This window comes from Anabrus simplex, chromosome 1 (genome assembly GCF_040414725.1).
Source record: "Anabrus simplex isolate iqAnaSimp1 chromosome 1, ASM4041472v1, whole genome shotgun sequence".
NCBI classification, from domain to species: Eukaryota; Metazoa; Arthropoda; class Insecta; order Orthoptera; family Tettigoniidae; genus Anabrus; species Anabrus simplex.
In genome coordinates this window covers 152,361,313-152,380,707 of record NC_090265.1, presented here as the reverse complement: position 1 = coordinate 152,380,707, position 19,395 = coordinate 152,361,313, and the positions used below count along the sequence as shown (strand labels likewise).

Here is a 19,395-nt window from a genome sequence, read left to right as displayed (position 1 = left end):
AGGCTCAATTTGGTTTAGGCCAGGGATTTAAGACCAGATGCCCTTCAATACGCCATGTGATTCTTGAGGTAAAAATCTCGACCCAGGATTAACCAGGATTTGAACCTGAGCCTTCTAGGTGGGAAGGTACCTTCAGATTGGACAAAAGCAGTAATTGCACCTATCTATAAGCAAGGGAACAGGAAGGATTGCAACAACTATCGAGGTATCTCATTGATTAGTATACCAGGCAAAGTATTCACTGGCATCTTGGAAGGGAGGGTGCGATCAGTTGTTGAGAGGAAGTTGGATGAAAACCAGTGTGGCTTCAGACCACAGAGAGGATGTCAGGATCAGATTTTCAGTATGCGCCAGGTAATTGAAAAAAGCTACGAGAGGAATAGGCAGTTGTGTTTATGTTTCGTAGATCTAGAGAAAGCATATGACAGGGTACCGAGGGAAAAGATGTTCGCCATACTGGGGGACTACGGAATTGAAGGTAGATTATTAAAATCAATCAAAGGCATTTATGTTGACAATTGGGCTTCAGTGAGAATTGATGGTAGAATGAGTTCTTAGTTCAGGGTACTTACAGGGGTTAGAAAAGGCTGTAATCTTTCACCTTTGCTGTTCATAGTTTACATGGATCATCTGCTGAAAGGTATAAAATGGCAGGGAGGGATTCAGTTAGGTGGAAATGTAGTAAGAAGTCTGGCCTATGCTGACGACTTGGTCTTAATGGCAGATTGTGCCGAAAGCCTGCAGGGTAATATCTTGGAACTTGAAAATAGGTGCAATGAGTATGGTATGATAATTAGCCTCTCGAAGACTAAATTGATGTCGGTAGGTAAGAAATTCAACAGAATTGAATGTCAGATTGGTGATACAAAGCTAGAACAGGTCGATAATTTCAAGTATTTAGGTTGTGTGTTCTCCCAGGATGGTAATATAGTAAGTGAGATTGAATCAAGGTGTAGTAAAGCTAATGCAGTGAGCTCGCAGTTGCGATCAACAGTATTCTGTAAGAAGGAAGTCAGCTCCCAGACGAAACTATCTTTACATCGGTCTGTTTTCAGACCAACTTTGCTTTACGGGAGCAAAAGTTGGGTGGAATCAGGATATCTTATTCATAAGTTAGAAGTAACAGACATGAAAGTAGCAAGAATGAGTGCTGGTACAAACAGGTGGTAACAATGGCAGGAGGGTACTCGGAATGAGGAGATAAAGGCTAATTTAGGAATGAACTCAATGGTTTTTCCTTTTTTTTTTTGCTATTTGCTTTACGTCGCACCGACACACACAGGTCTTATCGGTGCGACGTAAAGCAAATAGCAAAAATACCATCGAGTTCATTCCTAAATTAGCCTTTATCTCCTCATTCCGAGTACCCTCCTGCCATTGTTCCCACATGTTTGTACCAGCAAGCTGTACGCATAAACCGGCTTCGGTGGTGGGTCATGTGAGGCGAATGGAGGAGGATAGGTTACCTAGGAGAATAATGGACTCTGCTATGGAGGGTAAGAGAAGTAGAGGTAGACCAAGACGACGATGGTTAGACTCAGTTTCTAACGATTTAAAGATAAGAGGTATAGAACTAAATGAGGCCACAACACTAGTTGCAAATCGAGGATTGTGGCGACGTTTAGTAAATTCACAGAGGCTTGCAGACTGAACGCTGAAAGGCATAACAGTCTATAATAATGTATGTATGTTGAACCTCAGCCTTCTGGGTGGGAAGCCAACAGCTAAGCCACTCAATCACCTCAAAATGCGTGTACAAAAATGGATTGCAATAAATGAATGCTCTCTCCCTAGATTCAGCTAATCTAGAACTAGGGATGGGAGTATTCTATTATTTTATGCTGCCCATCTACAGAGTTTTGTTAAGATCCAAGTGTAGTACCTTGATTACTTCCCTTGTAAGTCACAGTAAATTTCACTTTACCTTCAATGGTTTGGTATGTAACTTCAATACTGCCCCCATAAATAGAGAAAGACAGTAAATCAAATGTGATCAGAATATGAAAAGCTGAAAAAATGCCATATTTCAATTCATAATTATGACATCAAAATGCACATCAGAATTTGGCACCAGTGAAATACATGCAATTGTGTAACCTCACATTCTACTCTTCCTCCTTCATGCAATGGCATAATTAATGTAAAAATGCATGTTATTTCAGTTACTGTATTTTACCATGTGTCTGTTCCTTGCATTCTTACCTTGGTGAATTCCCCCCCCCCATCTTTCACAACTTCACAATATGATTCTGCCTTTGTTTAACAATCTATCAACTGCCAAATTAGCAATGAAAAAATCTCACTTAAGACATTGTTATTTTGTCAAACAGCTAAATTTGAGTTATATTTGAATTCTTTTGGTTATATTGTTTAAATTTAAGACAAAGGTACATATATGAAAATATGCAGCCTTAAAATTAAATGATATAAATGATGAATGTGGTTCTGAAAAGAAATTGCATTTAGATCCCCATACTGATAACAAGCAATCTTCAACCAATTACCAATTAGATATGGTTAACTACAGGTCCTCTAATGTGGATTTCAAAACCAATCAATCTTTAAAGAACTAGAATAATTTAGTGTCTAAAGGGTGTGATTAATCTTTACAAACATAAGTAATGGAAAGAAACAAACAAGTGCATATCAAGCATGAATAAGAACACCCAATAGGATAAACACAATGTCAAGTCAGTATGGTAAGGAGCAACTAAATGAGGGAGACAGGGACAAACATGAAAATAATAAAGTACAACGGTAATCACTGCTTGTTCATGAACAGTCGTGTTCAAACAGAAGGTCTCTCTCTTCTTTAATCTCACTTAATGTCTATTTCTCCTCAGCATGTTTCTGCTAAATGTATGGGGAGAAGTTGTGTCATCTTATGGAACAAAGCTCTCATCACAAAAGAGTGAAGTGCTGGTATTATAATAATAATAATAATAATAATAATAATAATAATAATAATAATAATAATAATCGTATGGCCTCAGCTACCGTTTGCAGACATTTCGATTTGACGCCATCTGGTTGTCTGCTCGTCAATTTCGACGGTCCGTTTTACTTTAGGTCCGCTAGATGGCAGACAGAGTAAACCGGATCTCTCTTGGGCGTCTATGGCTGAGATTTAATTTTTTTTTTTCGGATAAATACCAAATGTATCACCAGAGATCTTTTACATGCCGACATCGTACGACATGGAGTGTCGAATGGACTTTTTCCCGCCCTTCAAAAATCCGACTACCTCTGCCAAGTTTGAACTCGCCATCTTGGGATCCGGAGGCCAACACTCTACCACGGATCCACAGAGGCAACTTGAAGTGCTGGTAACAACACAAAACAAGAACCGAGCGTATAATGGCATGACATTAGGAGGAGAGCAGATGAAAAGAGCTGAAAGCTTTATATACCTGGGAAGTGTAACTGATGAAAATGGAGGAAAGAGGATGGAAACCAATGAAAGAGGAAGGTGTGCAAATGGATTCTTTAAGAGTGTGGAAGAATTGATATGGAACAGGGTACCACAGAGATCTAAAGGAATTACAGTCGAAACTGGTTAAGACGTCCCTCTCTAGTGCGTTTCCCTGGTTATTACATCATTATTCCAAAGTCCCAGTCCACGTCTTATTAAATACATGTTAAAGAAACCGGCATAGCACATTTACATCACTTTAGTATGTTTGTAATTTCCACCATAAGAAATTTAAATTAGTGTTCCCAGCCACGCTGCACACACAATGTGCCAGCGACGACTGGCCTGGGTGAGGATTTGGCAGAGAAAATTTCACAGTTCTAGCGTGTTGGCCTACAGCTGCAGGGAGCGTCAGTCTCAAGCCAGTCTTTGATGTGGGTGTGTGTTTGTCTGGATCGGGCAACAGTAGCTCGTGTGACGTGTTGGTGCTTAATTTTACATTCGTAAGTGAATTGTGTAACAACGTACATAAATTAGGCCTACTGTACTTATGCATAGTGGTTTTCAGGACATTCAGTTCTGGAGAAGAAAGCCAGACAGTTTACAAATGATAAAAAATTGAAGGTTATTGAGAAAGGGGATGCTAATCCACACATGAAATATGTTCAAACCACCCAGATGTTGGACATTTCTACAATAACTGTAAGCGACATGTATAGTTTGCATCTCTAACAACGTTATTCCGTGATGTTTTACTACGTTGGAGTTCTTAAAATGTATTATTTCTTTATTTATTTCATTAATTATAACTGTAAAGGCCTTTGATTGTGGCATCATACACAACCATTAACCCAGCTCAAGGGAGATAGGGTCATCTTCCCTGTCCTTCACTTGAGTAATTCTTGTCTAATACCAATATAATGGTCCGTTAATGGACATTATAAATTTTCCAGCTAACTCATTCTTGGTTGCCTGTGTTTCGCCCTCACGTGCTAAGTTGGGTGGCTTCAAGTAGCCTATGCAGTGGCCTCCACGGTATGCACTAGCCTTACGTCTTGGTAGATGTGCTAAGTACCAACTGATGAGCCCAACTTAGCACATGAGGGCGAAACGCAGGCAACCAAGAATGGTTTAGCTGGAAAATTTATAATGTCCAATAACGGACCATTATATTGGTATTATAAATTTACTCATTCAGGACAAATATTTCATGTTCCCTATGGGAATCAACATCTACATCATCTGATAGCCAGGAAGGCATCAATTTTTGGAAGTGAGACATAGGGCCGATTGCAAAAACGGTATTTAGACGATGTCCACGGCTAAACAATGCCTAAGTATGGCTGCCGCATTGCAGAGACATTATTTATCACTTAGACACTGTCTAAAACCGATGTTCAACCGGTCATGTTTAAACACTGCCGAGAGCACTGTTTAACCTCAAATGAGAGGAGTGAAGCACAATCGGAGGTTATGTACCATGAAATATGTAATTTGTATCATCATGTTGAGACGATTCCGGGTAGAAAGGTTAGTCCGACGGCCTCTCTGTGGGTCGCCCGCTGCTAAATCACGGCAATTCGTTTGACATGCACGAGGAGATAATCATAAAATAAGGTTTCACTTTACGAGGGACTTGTTTCTTGAGACTGACAAAGTGACAGTCCGGTAACTGTCAACTTGAATACAATTCTTGGCAACCGATATATTTTATTATATACATGGGGTAATTTCCATGGAATTATAGGTCACTTCGACTACAGACATATCAAAATTATGTGTCCCGATCGTCTGAGGGCTGTCACATACATCAACCGGGAGGGATTCACTTATATTTACGGCTAAGTAAACACACATAGTAGTGAAAACTAGAAAGTAGATTGTATGGGACTTATATATATATAATCGTATAAGTTTTCGGCAACTGTCAGATAGGAAAAGACAAGTGGTGGTGATTATCGTTTAAAGAGGACTGGGGAAGAAAAGCTGTGGCCATAATAACAGCCCTAGTATTTGCCTGGTGTAAAAATAGGGAAACTACTGAAAACAATCTTCACGGCTGCCGATGATGCGTTTCGAACCTACAATCTCCAGAATGCAAGCTACATCTATACGGCCCGTACAACACATTTTCGGTTACACATTACTATTCCTTCATCTTCCCTTCGTTGAAGTTACCATAATTTATGAGTAGATTACACTCACTGTAACAACGCTATAAGCAAAGCTACACTTCTCCATACGGTGGCTTGTCACTTTATTGTCGATAATATTATGAGATTTAATTTCCACCGAAAGCGATACTCTTATCTGTGGGCAAGTCATGCTCAGCCATATTTGAGTAATGTGTAGGAAGACAAACAGCTGACCGGCGTTCGGTGCGCGCACCGACGAATTTCATTGGTTGCGACAAGCAAAGAGTTACATCAAAGATACTTCTGTCTCCACTTTTAAACCAAAATTGAAAGTTTAAGGGATGTCTAGTTAAACATCGACTGAACATTGTTTATGCAATGGAAGATCGTGAATGATTTAGACGTTGATTAGGTAGACAATGTCTAAGGCTTAAAACTAGTCATCGTTTCTACAATCGGCTATTAGTCTCTCAGTGCATTGGCACTGCTAGTGGCTTCAAATAGCCTATGCAGTGGCCTCCACGGTAGGCACTTTTTTTTTGCAAGTTGCTTTACATCGCACTTACACAGATAGGTCTTATGGCGACGATGGGACAGGAACGGGCTAGGAGTGGGAAGGAAGCGGCCGTGGCCTTCATTAAGGTACAGCCCCAGCATTTGCCTGGTGTGAAAATGGGAAACCATGGAAAACCATCTTCAGGGCTGCCGACAATGGGGTTCAAACCTACTATCTCCCGAATACTGGATACTGGCCGCACTTAAGCGACTGCAGCTATCGAGCTCGGTACGGTAGGCACTAGCCTTGCGTCTTAGTAGGTGTGCTAAGTACCAACTGATGAGCCCAACTTAGCACATGAGGGCGAAACGCAGGCAACCAAGAATGAGTTAGCTGGAAAATTTATAATGTCCAATAACGGACCATTATATTGGTATTATAAATTTACTCGTTCAGGACAAATATTTAATGTTCCCTATGGGAATCAACATCTACATCACATAATTCTTGTCTGGCGCATCTACATTGCGGGGGTGGGTATCCTCCACATCAGTAGGCTGATGTGAAGGAAAGCTAAGTCCAGGCAGGAACCCATTCTCATAGGGTATAACGTGGAAGCAATGCCCAGGGTTACGAATGAAGACCTTAACACCATCTTAGGCAGGGAAGGAGACCTTCAGAATGGCGAAGATGGTGGATGAGGCAACCCATCCTCTCTGGGGAAAATTAGAAGAGGAAACCACTGCCTTGTGGAGAAGAAGGATCCTCAAAGACTAAGGGAATAAACCCCACAAGAAAATCCTCAGATGTGTTAGGCTTAGGTCAGCAGATGAATAAATTTGTACTTTTCAACTACAATACAAGCCTCGGATGGAAGTTTAAAACTGGAAATGGAATTCACACGTCTCTGACTACAGTTGCACAGTATGATGGTAATGCTGATGTTCGTGCAAGTGTAGAGAACATAACCCAATTTGGAACAATAAATATTTTAACAATGAATGGGAAGGAAAATGAACTGATTGACCTAATGTAGAGACAAAAACTCAACATCCTGGGATTAAGCGAACTAAAATGGAAAGGAATGAAGAACTAAGAAAGGGGTACACCTTGCACTGTATGGGTAACAATAAAGAGAAAAGAAATGCAGTGGGATTTGTAGTGAATCAGAATGTCGATCCAATAGCTGAAGTTGAGTATGTAAATGAAAGAATTATAATAATATACATACATGTAAACAAGGAACTACTGAAGATAATACAGGTATATGCTCCACAGATGGGATGTAGCATGGAAGAAAAAAAAAAAAAAATAGTTCCTCAATGAACTGGAAACATATATTGTTGGAGATGGGATCATGATAATGGGAGATCTGAATGCTCATGTGGGAACTGATAGAATGGGATATGAGAATGTTATGGGTCCACATGGGTATGGAAATAAAAATGAAGATGGAGAGAAGCTGTTGGACTTTAGTATCAGAAATAACCCGAAAATAAAAAACACATGGTTTATGAAGAATAGCCATAAGATCAGCCGATATAGTTGGGATGGGCAGTATGGAACACTCATCAATTTTATAATAACAGACCGAGAATGGGGAAAATACATCATGAATACGAAGATAATTCCTAGTGAAAGTACTGAAGGTGATCATAGATTATTGATTGTGGAATTAAAACAAGTAAAATTCCCTAAAATTGTACTGAAGAAGAAACTAAAGATTAGGATTTGGGAATTGGAGGAGGAGGATAAAAGAATGGCATTCCAAGATTATATAAAAAGGAAGTTGCCTAACATGGAAATACCAAGTGGAGAAGAAGAGTGGGACAATTTAAGACAGACATTTGTGAAAGCACTAATTGAGGTATGCAGGAAAACAAAAGCAAAGGTTAAGGGAGAGGAGACATGGTGATGGACAGACAAAATGAAAACAGAAATGAAAGAAAGGCACAAGGTGAAGAAAGAAGTGGATAAGGAAAAGAAAAAAACATATCAGAGGGATGAGAATAAAATAGAAAGGTTACATGTGGAATACAAAAGATTGAAACCACAAGTAAAGAGGTGTACCAAGGAAGAAAAGGAGAAATGCTGGGGAGAGTTTACCAACAAAATTGAGCAAGATAGTCGAGGAAATCAGAAACTATTATACAGAGTAATAAAATCAAAAATAATAAATCAAGGAAAAATCAAGGCATTACAGGGGGAAGATGGATCCATAGTACATGATGAAAAGGGTCTTCAGAAGGTGATGGCAAAGTATTTTGAAAAAGTTTATAATGAGGATGACTGCTCGGAGGAAGAAGGAGACAAGAAAATGGAAATAACAGATGGAGAAAAAGAAGAGAACCCAATAACATGGCTGGAACTTGAACAGGCTGTGAAAGCAATGACCAAAGGTAAAGCAAGTGGAAAAGACTAATTCAATGCTGATATGGTTAAGGCAGCAGGAAGCACTGGACTACAGTGGCTATACACAGCCCTCAATATCATATGGAGGATGAAAGGATACCTGAAGATTGGCAACAAGGAAGCATTGTACCACTGTTCAAAAAAAGGAAATAGGAAGAAATGTGAAAATTATAGAGGTATAACTCGATTATCACATGGGCTAAAAATAATGGAGAAAGTCATAGACAAAACACTGAGGGATATAATATAAACACAGTTAGAGGAAGAACAATATGGCTTTGGACCGAACAGATCAACAACAGACTTGATATTTACAGTACGAATGATAATGGAAAAACATCTGGAAAGGAACAAGGAAATCATCTTCGTATTTTGGATTTGGTCAAAGCTTATGATACAGTTAAGAGAAAACATGTATGAGAATGGCTACTGAAAAGGAATGTATTAAAATCATTAATTAACAAGATAAAAATGTTGTATCATGAGAGTAAAAGCAGTGTACAAGTGGGGAGTGGTGACTGAAACATTTTATATATATAAAAAAAAAGGTCACAAGCAAGAAAGTGCACTGTTGCCATTATTGTTTATCATATTGATGGATGAAATCATAAAACGTGTAAAACAAGTATCAGTAGTGATGAAGTGAATGCTTTGGTATTTGCAGATGATGTGGTGATTTGGGGAAAGGAACAAAAGGAAGTACAATGGAGACCGGACATCTGGAATGAAAATCTGAAAGAGTTTGGAATGGCAAATAGTAAAAGGAAAACTGTAGTCATGCACTGTGGAAAAGAGAAAAAGAGAAGCCAAGTGAACATATCGTCCCCACTCTGGCAAACTAGCGAAAGTGACAAACTAGGGAATCTGTACTTCTGAAGTTTTGGTGTAGATTTTATTGGTTAAATATTGTCTACCCTCTGACAAAGTCTCACATCTGCAACTCGTTCTTTATGCCTAACACATGAAACCAATCATTAAATATAAAAATTGATTTGACATGAGTAATCACAACTTCTTTCAGCTCCTCCAACCTTTTGACAATTTGCAGATTCGCTAGTTTGCCAGAGTAGGGACGATATAAGGAGAACAGTTAGAGAATGTAGAACAGTTTACATACCTAGGTAGCATTATTACTGGAAGTAATGAAAACAACCCTGAAATTAATAACAGACTAAGTAAAGGTACAACATTTTTTCATCAAGTCAGAGAGCTTTTATGGGATGACAAAGTACCCAAGAGAACGAAATTAACATTATATAAACAGTATTTCATACCAATTGTAACATATGGACTATAAACGCTGGTAACTAATAAGAGACAAGATAGTAAGATCCAAGCAGTAGAAATTAAATTTTTAAGAACATCATTAAAAAAGACAAGAAGAGATAGAATTCAAAATATTGAAATCAGAGAAGAGCTAAATATAGAACTGTTAGTACATAAAATACAGAAAGCAAGACTGAGATGGTTCAGACATGTAAAAAGAATGGGAAAGAAACGGTAGCAAGAAGGGAATTGGAAAGAGAAGTTAAGGGAAAGAGACCAGTTTGAAGACCGAGAAGAAGGTGGATGGATCAGATTGAAGGACATTAGAGAAGCTGGATTGGATGCGGCAGAAGTAATGGAGCAGGAAAAGTGGAAGGACAGAAAGGAGTGGAGGAGGCTTGTTAACCACACCCGGGCGACTGGAGTGGGACATTGATGATGATGACTATCCTGCTTAGTCAGGCAACTCGTCTCCTTACTCCCACATCTTCCCAGCCCAAAGTTTGCAAAATTTTTGGAACACTACTCGTTTGTCGTGCTGCTTTCCTTCGGATCTTTTTAGTTCTGGTATCAAGTAATCCCGGTTTGGGTCCCATACACTGGAATCGTACTCTAATTGGGGTCTTAACATTGTGTTAGTTGTTTCTAGATCTTTAAAACTTAATTTTTGCACTGCTTTGCTAATTGGGTGGTGATGACACTTCAAATGTGTTGAAACTGGTCCCAAATGAACAGGTTGTAACTTCTATTTGGTTCAACTTAACAACGGAGTATTGAAAGGTGGACCCTTCCTTCTATTTAACACGTTCCGTGCGGTTCGGGTCACCATGTGCCCCGAAACGTGTTACTCTTATCCGTCGGTGCGAACTTCCCAGAATTGCGAAGTAAGTAACTACGTCCTAGTTACGAATTTCCGTTAACTAATGGCAACATAGTGTTCCAATTGAAGCAAAGGATCGAGGCATACTGCTAGTTTTGATCGGCCCACCGGTGACCCGAAGGAAGTTTTCTTCATCTTCCATTCATATCGCTTCGGGTCACCCTGAGTCCCGATTGTTGTCTGACCTATATTTTTACGCGGGAATCGCTTAGCGCGGTTACGGTGAATGAAGCCTAGAGTGTTGCTGTCCGCAGATCGTAGACTGTTGTTTAAGGAGTACCACCCTTCTGATATCTGCTTTCTACATTGCTCTTAGGAAAGCCAATAGAGGTTATTGGAGTTATTGGAATAGTTATTGACATATTTACTATCTTCCGTATATAATATTTACAAGCAATTTCACGTCCTTTCTTAGGTATGGAGCTTTCACATTCTGACACACCGGCGGCACGGAAAAGAAAGAGGGTTAGGACAGCACTGGGGTGGGCCTATATTACGTTCCGTGCGGTTCGGGTCACCATGTGCCCCGAAACATGTTACTCTTATCCCTCGGTGCGAACTTCCCAGAATTGCGAAGTAACTACGTCCTAGTTACGAATTTCTGTTAACTAATGGCAACATAGTGTTCCAATTGAAGTAAAGGATCGAGGCATACTGCTAGTTTTGATCGGCCCACCGGTGACCCAATTATTTCCGGGGTCGTTTCTGTTTCACGCAATTGTTGAATCGGAACACTGTCGCACAGGTAAATACGCTGGAATGTCTCCTCAACAATAACGCACACAACAAGTGCACTTGCATTGTTTAGGATGTCATACTAGGGAGTAAACAAAGTCAAATTCGTCAGGTCACCGGTGACCCGAACCGATAATAACTAAAGGCAGCATCTGGTCACCGGTGGGCCGATACGACGTAACATTAAGTCATCGAAATTCACTGCCGCAGGGAACGTGTTAATATTGTATATGGATCAGAAACGTGGGTGATGAAGGAGAGGGATAAAAGTAGAATATAAGCAGTGGAAATGAAGTTTCAAAGGTACTGAGTAGGTTTAACAAGAATGGGCAGGGTAAGAAATGAGAGAGTTCAGGAAAAAGCAAATCAAATACCCCTACAGGAAAAGATATAAAAAGTCTGCGCTGGTACGGACTTGTTAGGAGAATGGGAGAAGAGAGGATAACAAAAAGGATGTTAGAAGATTGAAGGGAGGAGACCTAGAGGAAGACCGACGGCCAGATGACTGAAAGGTGTAAAGAAGAGCACTGAGGCAAGAGGAGGGAACTGGACAACAGTGAGAGAAGTGGTGGACGGACAGAAAATGATAGAGAGGCTAATGTTCCAAGCAGACCCAGGCCGTGGTTGGAAGCTGCTGCAGATTATGATGATGATTATGATGATAATGATGATTCTGCTTCCCAGCTTCATCAGGAGGGCAAACTTCAGCACTCACAGCAAGGCTATCTAGACACTTTTTCACGACGTGGTAAGTGTAGGTTAAGAAGAAAGCTGGATAAATACAGGAACAAACATCAGGATAAATGGCAGGCCAGTGTGGAATGAAAGAGCACTATAAGGAAAGACAAACATGAAAAGATAAAATGACAAGGAGAAACTTCTAACCTTCAAAAAAACACTGCAGTCTCTACAAATAGGTTCTCTATTCATCATTCCCAATTCTTCCAGGTCTAACTATTTCTTTTCTGAGCACCTGACAAGCTTGTTTCTGCCTTGCAATTTCATCAGGAAAGTGGACATCTAAGATCATTGAAGGGACCATATGTGTGAATCTTTCTTTCTCCCATTCTTTCTCGAAGAGAGAAGTGTATCATAACAAAAAAGCCAGATAAAGATACTGTAAATACAAGAAAAGGAAAAGTGCGACTTGTTCATGTCCTTTCATGTGTGCCCTTGCCATCCATGACAGTTGCTCCCTCAGCCTGCCATTGTATTAAATCTTTTTAAAATATGAATGTACAGTACCTTAAAAATAATATGAACGTTCTATTTACTTCAATTAGCAAAGCATGCAAATAGGTCTTACCATAAAGGAACGAACAGCTAGTTCTGGCATAGTGGGAGAGTAGAAATGTAGCATGGCAGCATGAGCATTTTCAGTCACTTTCCGGAACACTTTATGTCTTGATTCAGTCCAGAGATCCAAAGTTTCACAAAAGCCCTTCACTACCACCCATTCGATCATCAATCCTTTAAATGCTACCAGAGCTTTAAGGATTCTTCCAAGTGTAATCTATCAAGAACAAAAACAGAAAGGACAAAATATCAGTTATTACTAAGAGGAGGATAACAGTCCATCTGAAGCAATGCTTATAATTAAGTACTTGGCTAGTGGTTTAACAGCACACTAATGTCACGTTTCATTTCCAACAACAATGAAACAGGGAAGGAAGAAGGAAGCAGCCATGGTCTTATCTGACGTACAGCCCCAGCATTTGCCTGGTGTGAAATAGGAAACCATGGAAAACCATCCTCAGGACTGCCAACGGTGGTGTACAAGTTCACCGCAAGCTTACAGCTACGTAGCCCACAGCAACATGTAGCCAACTTACACAGTATATAAAAGTATAGTATACATCTATCAATCTATAATTTGAATGTGTAACACAATATTGTGAGAAAACCGTAATAATAACACATATGTTTTATACATTAAAAGCAAGTTCTCCATCTCAGGATTACTAGAAACATTATTTCATTAAGTCCTTTTTTTGCATACAATAGTCATTTATTTGAATAATATGTTGCTTAGGTCATTGCAGTTGACAGTATTCGCTGGTAGATGGCTCTATGAAAGTTGTCTCCGTTGATCTTCCTATGCCAGCCCGATAGAGAACTATGACTCTACAAAAGCAAGTTATCACCAGAATGTAAGTTTTTGTTCCATGTTGGTTCTAATAAACGAGAAACAGAGAGGAATCCATCTCAGAATCGTATGTATTTCAAAAAGTCCTTTACAAGTACAGAAGATCACTGAGCAGGAACCAAATGCAGTACAGAGATGGACCCCAAGAGCACTGAACATTGCAACTTTCAACTAGACATTCGATCATGAATGGGTGACAAGTCATATAATACGCCCTTCCTGCATCCAGGTTGGGCCACGTAAAAGAAATCCTGACCAGTCTCTCAGGGTTCATAATATTTTTTTTTATGTGGGATCAAGATAATGCTGATACGCTAACCAATATTTTATCTGTCATTAATCATAATGAACGTCTCCATGCGATGTATCGTTGGGCTGTAAGAAGAATGATAATTCAATGCCTCAATTCTAAGTTACCTTACATTACTATCAAAATTATAAATAACATCATAACTGCTATCATTTATTCAAACAATATAAAAATGTAGATAAAGGAAAATGAAATTATGAAGTTAAAATTTATAAATCAATAAATTAACATTTAATCTAAAGGTTTAAATTATCGATAATGGTCACTGTTTTATCCGTCGCATATAAAAAAATTTCACAATGGAAATTAATTATAATCATACTTTCATATAATATTCATAAACGCAACTGATAAAATAAATGCATATCTGCATGGGAAATTAACGGTTAAGATATTATAATTACATATTTTATGTACGTTCGTTTTTGTCAATGTCAAAATTCCTGCAGTTTTCTTAGGGTAAGATCTACATATCTTCTTTCGGAGAATCACACGTTATGCTTCTGGAAATTCTTATTCAATAGCAAACATGTGCTACTATTCATTTGAAATTATAATATTGACCAACATCATGTCATATATTAACTCATTTTCCAACATAAATCAGACATTGAACATAACCTACATCTAAATCAAGGCCTCTCAGGGTGCATGCACTGTGCACAGTGCAAAAGACTACTTCGCTTGGTTACCCAGAGTGCAGACCCCCACTCCTCAATTTGGAGCAATAGCGCTGTCTCTGTCTTTCCCCACGCCCATCTCGCTCACTCCCCCTGTCTCCCTCTTCCTCACTTGCTCTGTAACGCTCCAAATCCGAGCCAAGTTGAGTTGAGCTTAGCCGAGTAGCCCAGAGACGAAGTGTTGGTTCGAGCCGAGCCAAGTGGAACCGATGCACAGTGCACGGAGCTCTTACACCTCGATTTGCACGTGTGAGATTTTGGGCATTTGAGAGGCCCTGATCTAGGTTCTCAAGTGTGTATAAAAATCAGTATGTGACCTCATGCAAATTAATTAAATATGTAGGGAATATCATTCTCAAAGATATGTGATATCAATTCATGTATATTCTCTATAGAAAGTAGTAATAACTATCCATCTTAACCTATGTATGCCATACTCAATTTTTGAGAAAATGGGATTTTACAGTAGAAATACCAAGTCAAAATGATCAAGTTAATAAACAACTTACTTCATAAGGATTTCTTTTGATGATCTTATCCTGCCATAATATTTTATAAATGTTGCAATATGCCATCACTATCATAGGATATGGATCTCGACAAAAAAAAAAAAAAACTGCATTGCATCATAAACATATATGATCCTAGTTTGCGCCAATAATCTCATCTTTCTCTTCAAATATTCCATTCCGTTTATTATATCGTAGCAATATATATTCCTTTAATTCATTCCGCATTACATTCATATATCATCTTTTATTTCCCATTTCATATCATATATCTTCCTATTTTTTCAAATATTCTGCATACATAACCTATTTTTATGCATAAATACATTCTCGACCATTCATGTCATTGGATCAATATCTTAACTAACATTAACATGTCTTCTGCCTGCCATCATCTCCATATCTAACACTATTCTAACTCATGATAACGTACAACCTCCACATATTAACACATCATTCGGCATTTTATCGAAGATCCCAAAATATCCCACTCATAATCACTTCACATACAATTCTCTGATTTCACTGAAATAACACTATCACAATATTACAGGGTTATTCTAAATTATTGTTGGGGTTACAAAAATTCATAGCTCACAGTGCAATTGACGATTTAGCATTACTAGCAGTGGACATAAAAGAAGCAAAAAACCCAGATATCAGAACTTCAAAACATTGCAAATAAAATTGGCCTCAAAATATCATTTGAAAAAACAGAAATTATGCCCCAAAAACCAACACAGCTAAAAGAAGTCACCATAAATGGTAATAAAATCAAAATAGTAACTCAGTTTAAATATCTTGGAGAAGTAATAACACATAACTTAAATGAAAAAATCTCAATCCAAGTAAGAACAAATAGATTAGCTAAAGCACAAAAATTAACATGGGATATCTACAAAAAGAAATGTCTATCAATAAATACAAAAATAAAACACTACAACACAGTTATAAAACCGGAAGCTACATATGCAGCAGAAACACTCTTTTACCTGAATAAACAATCAAAGACTGACAGACTTCAGAAAATTGAAAGGAGGATTGGAAGAACCTGTATCAACAAAAAATTTCAGAAAGATGGACAGTGGCGGTTAATACCTAACAAAGTCGTGTACAAAGAGCTAGAACCCATTACAGATACTATGCGTAAGAGGAGACTGGGATTCTTTGGACATATCATGAGGATGCAGGGCTCGAGACTTCTGAAACAACTAGTACAACACAATCTCGTCTCAAAAAATACCACAACAGGATGTAAATGGATCAGAGAAGTAAGAGAGGATCTGAAGGAAATAGGCCTTACAACAGAAGACACCAAAAATAAGATAAAATTGAATACAAAACTCAAGAATACAAAGCTCCGCTTTACCCTTGCACAAAACAAACCAACAACACGCACATTTTCAACTGAGGAAAGGGCACGAAGATCGGAGCGTCTGAAGAAGTACTGGGAGGACAACAAAGCCCGAACAATCCCTTCAAAGAGACCTGAACGATGGACTGACTAAAGTGATCCTATGTGGTCATAAAAGAAGAAGAAGAACTCATAAAGTTATTCTGACATACATAGTACATTACAAATGCTCGATATGTGCGCCTTGTGTCACTCTACACACATCTACTCAATAGTCATCTCTTCCCACACACGAGTCAACATGGCAGCGGTGATGCTTTCGAAGGCGGCTTGGATGCGCTGCTTCACTTCCTGAATATCCAATGGTAGAGGAGGAACAAATACCTGATCTTGAACATATCCCCACAGGAAGAAATCGCATGGTGTAAGATCTGGTGAACGTGGTGGAAAGGATAAGAGCATCAGATCACCTTCCGTTCTGCATCCCATCCATCGTTGTGGAAGTTCTTGTTTTAAAAATGCTCTAACCTCCCTGTGGAAATAGGGTGGTGCACCATCCTGTTGCAGCACTCAACTGGGGTAACAATCATTCTGTGAGCATGCCCAGGTAAGTCAGCCCTGTTACTGTCTGTTCATTGAAGAAGAACGGGCCATAGACCTTCGTGTTTGAAACGGCACAGAACACATTCACCTTAGTTCACCTTAGGAAAGTCTCGCACATGTTCCACATAACAATAGGGGTTCATTGCACCCCAAATGCAAACATTTTGTTTGTTTACCTTTCCACTTACATGAAAAATAGCTTCGTCACTGAAAACTACTATGTCAAGAAAACCATAATCTTCTTCAATCCATTCCTGCAGTGCCATGCAAAAGTTGAAACATAGAGCTTGATTGTAAGCGATATGGCTTTACCTTTAGGCGCCTTCGTAACACACGCCATACTGTGGTTTGAGGAACTTGCAGTTCCCTGCTACATCTCGTAGTTGATTTCTTAGGACTACGGAGATATACGCCCATAATCCGATTCACATCCGCTTCTGACACAGCAGGACGCTCACTGATGTTCCCTTTGCACAAACAACCTGTATCCACAAATTCTGCGTACTATCTGCGAATAGAGTTGTCGGAAGGAGGCTCCTTCCCGTATTTTGTCCAAAAATGGCGCTGGACTCTGGTAACGGATCAGTGTTGATGAAATTAAAGAGCACAAAAAGCTTTGTCCTTATTGCTAACCGCCATTTTGTTAAACACTGCTATTACTGCCATCTGGTGGTAACTTATGTACTACAGTTGAAGCAAAACAAAACTTTGAAAGTTTGTCTAATCGTTACTGCAACAAGAAAAATGGTAAATTTTCCATGTTTTCAAAAAAAATTTCACGAAAACCCAACAATCATTTAGAATAACCCTGTATATCGCATTCCCTAACTGGAATTAGTCTTGTTTCTTAGGAAGACTACCTATTCCCTCATATCGACACAATAAATAAATCACTCGCAAGAATCTTAACACAATTTAGGTCATTCTGAAGACAATAACGATATATTACCTAAAGTTTAACTACAAATGAGCTATACTTCTCTCTACGTAGCAATTATATACAATTATTTTAAGAAACTTATTTTTTTCCTTCGTTTCTGGAATGATGATATCTTTCGTTCATCCTCCGCAGCTCTGGGTAATGGTCAGTGTATTCTGCTGATCATTGAGATGTCATGTGGTTCAGCTCGGTATCATCCGGATAGTCTGCCTCAAGTCTACTCAGAGAGCTATGGTGATCTTGAATTGCTCAAGTGAAAAGATAAAACATATTGATGAAATCAGCTGTAACGTATTGAGACATATCATATTGTCCCAGGTACATTTATTTGGATACTGTGGTATCGTTACATTTGAAAGACTTTGTTTGCGAGGCAGTTATCCAACGGCTTTATTCTGGACTGCGTGCTGATAGAAGACAGCCAGTAGCTAGGTGTGAAACGACCTGTTATTTAAAAGTTTGAACGAGCCTGCGGGTAGTGTCACAGCTGATATAGATGTTGATTCCCATAGGGAATCTGAAATATTTGTCCCGAATGAGTAAATTTATAATACCAATATAAATAGTCCATTATTGGACATTATAAATTTTCCAGCTAACTCATTCCTGGTTGCCAGCGTTTCGCCCTCGTGTGCTAGGTTGGGCTCGTCAGTTGGTACCTATAGTTCAGTTATTATGAGTTTCGACTTGACGTTTGAGCGCTGTCTTTTGTAGAGGGTAAGTGAATTAATCAACAGCCAATCATAGACAGCCGATCACTCCGATAGAGCGCGTTAGATTCCAGTTGCAGTTAGCAGTGTTGCCGATTTGTTGTTTACTGTAACCATGTGCTATCAGCTGTGTGTTGTATTGTGCTCAGTCCTTTTCGCGGTCTTTGTGTGTCCTTGTGCTAGGTTGTTGTTCGTTTATATTTCGCAGTGTAGAGTTTATAAATGTATTGTTTAGTATTTTTAATAGTATAGCGTGTTATATTGTAGTAAATAGTGTGTAACAGGTGATCTATTTTATATAGTAGCTTAGTTTAACATTTCGTTCGGTAGTTATGTAGTAGGTTAATTTTAGGCCCGTGTGTGAATTTGATGTTCAGTCATGTCAACGCCTACGTTTAAGGATGAAGCTCCCAAGAGAAGAAAGCCCTTCGGACGAGGTACTCCACTAAGGAGCCGGGCCCGGGAAATTGTTTGTAATGTTAGAGAGTCATTCTTGACAAAACACCAACAATGGCAGGTAGAAAGAATGAGTTGATTAAGTGGTTGAAGGAGCACAATATTTCGGTTTGCGATGACATGGGGCAGGGGGATCTTATGCATCTCTTGAAACAAAACAAGCCCCAGTACCCAGTTTATGTGGTGGATAGCCAGAAGGAACGGGCATTAAGTAGTTCAGACGATTATGTTGAAGACTTTATTATCTCTTTAGGGTCAAGCGAGAGTGAAACCTCAACAGATGATGACAATGCCGATAGTGACTGAGAAATGAGTGGTATATTCGCTTTGTAGGATTATTTCCTTCGTTAC

General features: G+C 39.0%; 1 protein-coding gene across 2 annotated transcripts in view; it reads right to left on the bottom strand.

Moving 5' to 3' along the window:
• Window positions 1-19,395, bottom strand: part of MED27 (mediator complex subunit 27) — a 102,018-nt gene that overhangs the window by 36,892 nt on the left and 45,731 nt on the right. For both annotated transcript variants that reach the window (XM_067139539.2, XM_067139532.2), the window contains exon 5: window positions 12,643-12,849. In XM_067139539.2, the coding sequence (XP_066995640.2) occupies window positions 12,643-12,849 (207 nt within the window). The remainder of the gene's footprint in view (window positions 1-12,642; window positions 12,850-19,395) is intronic.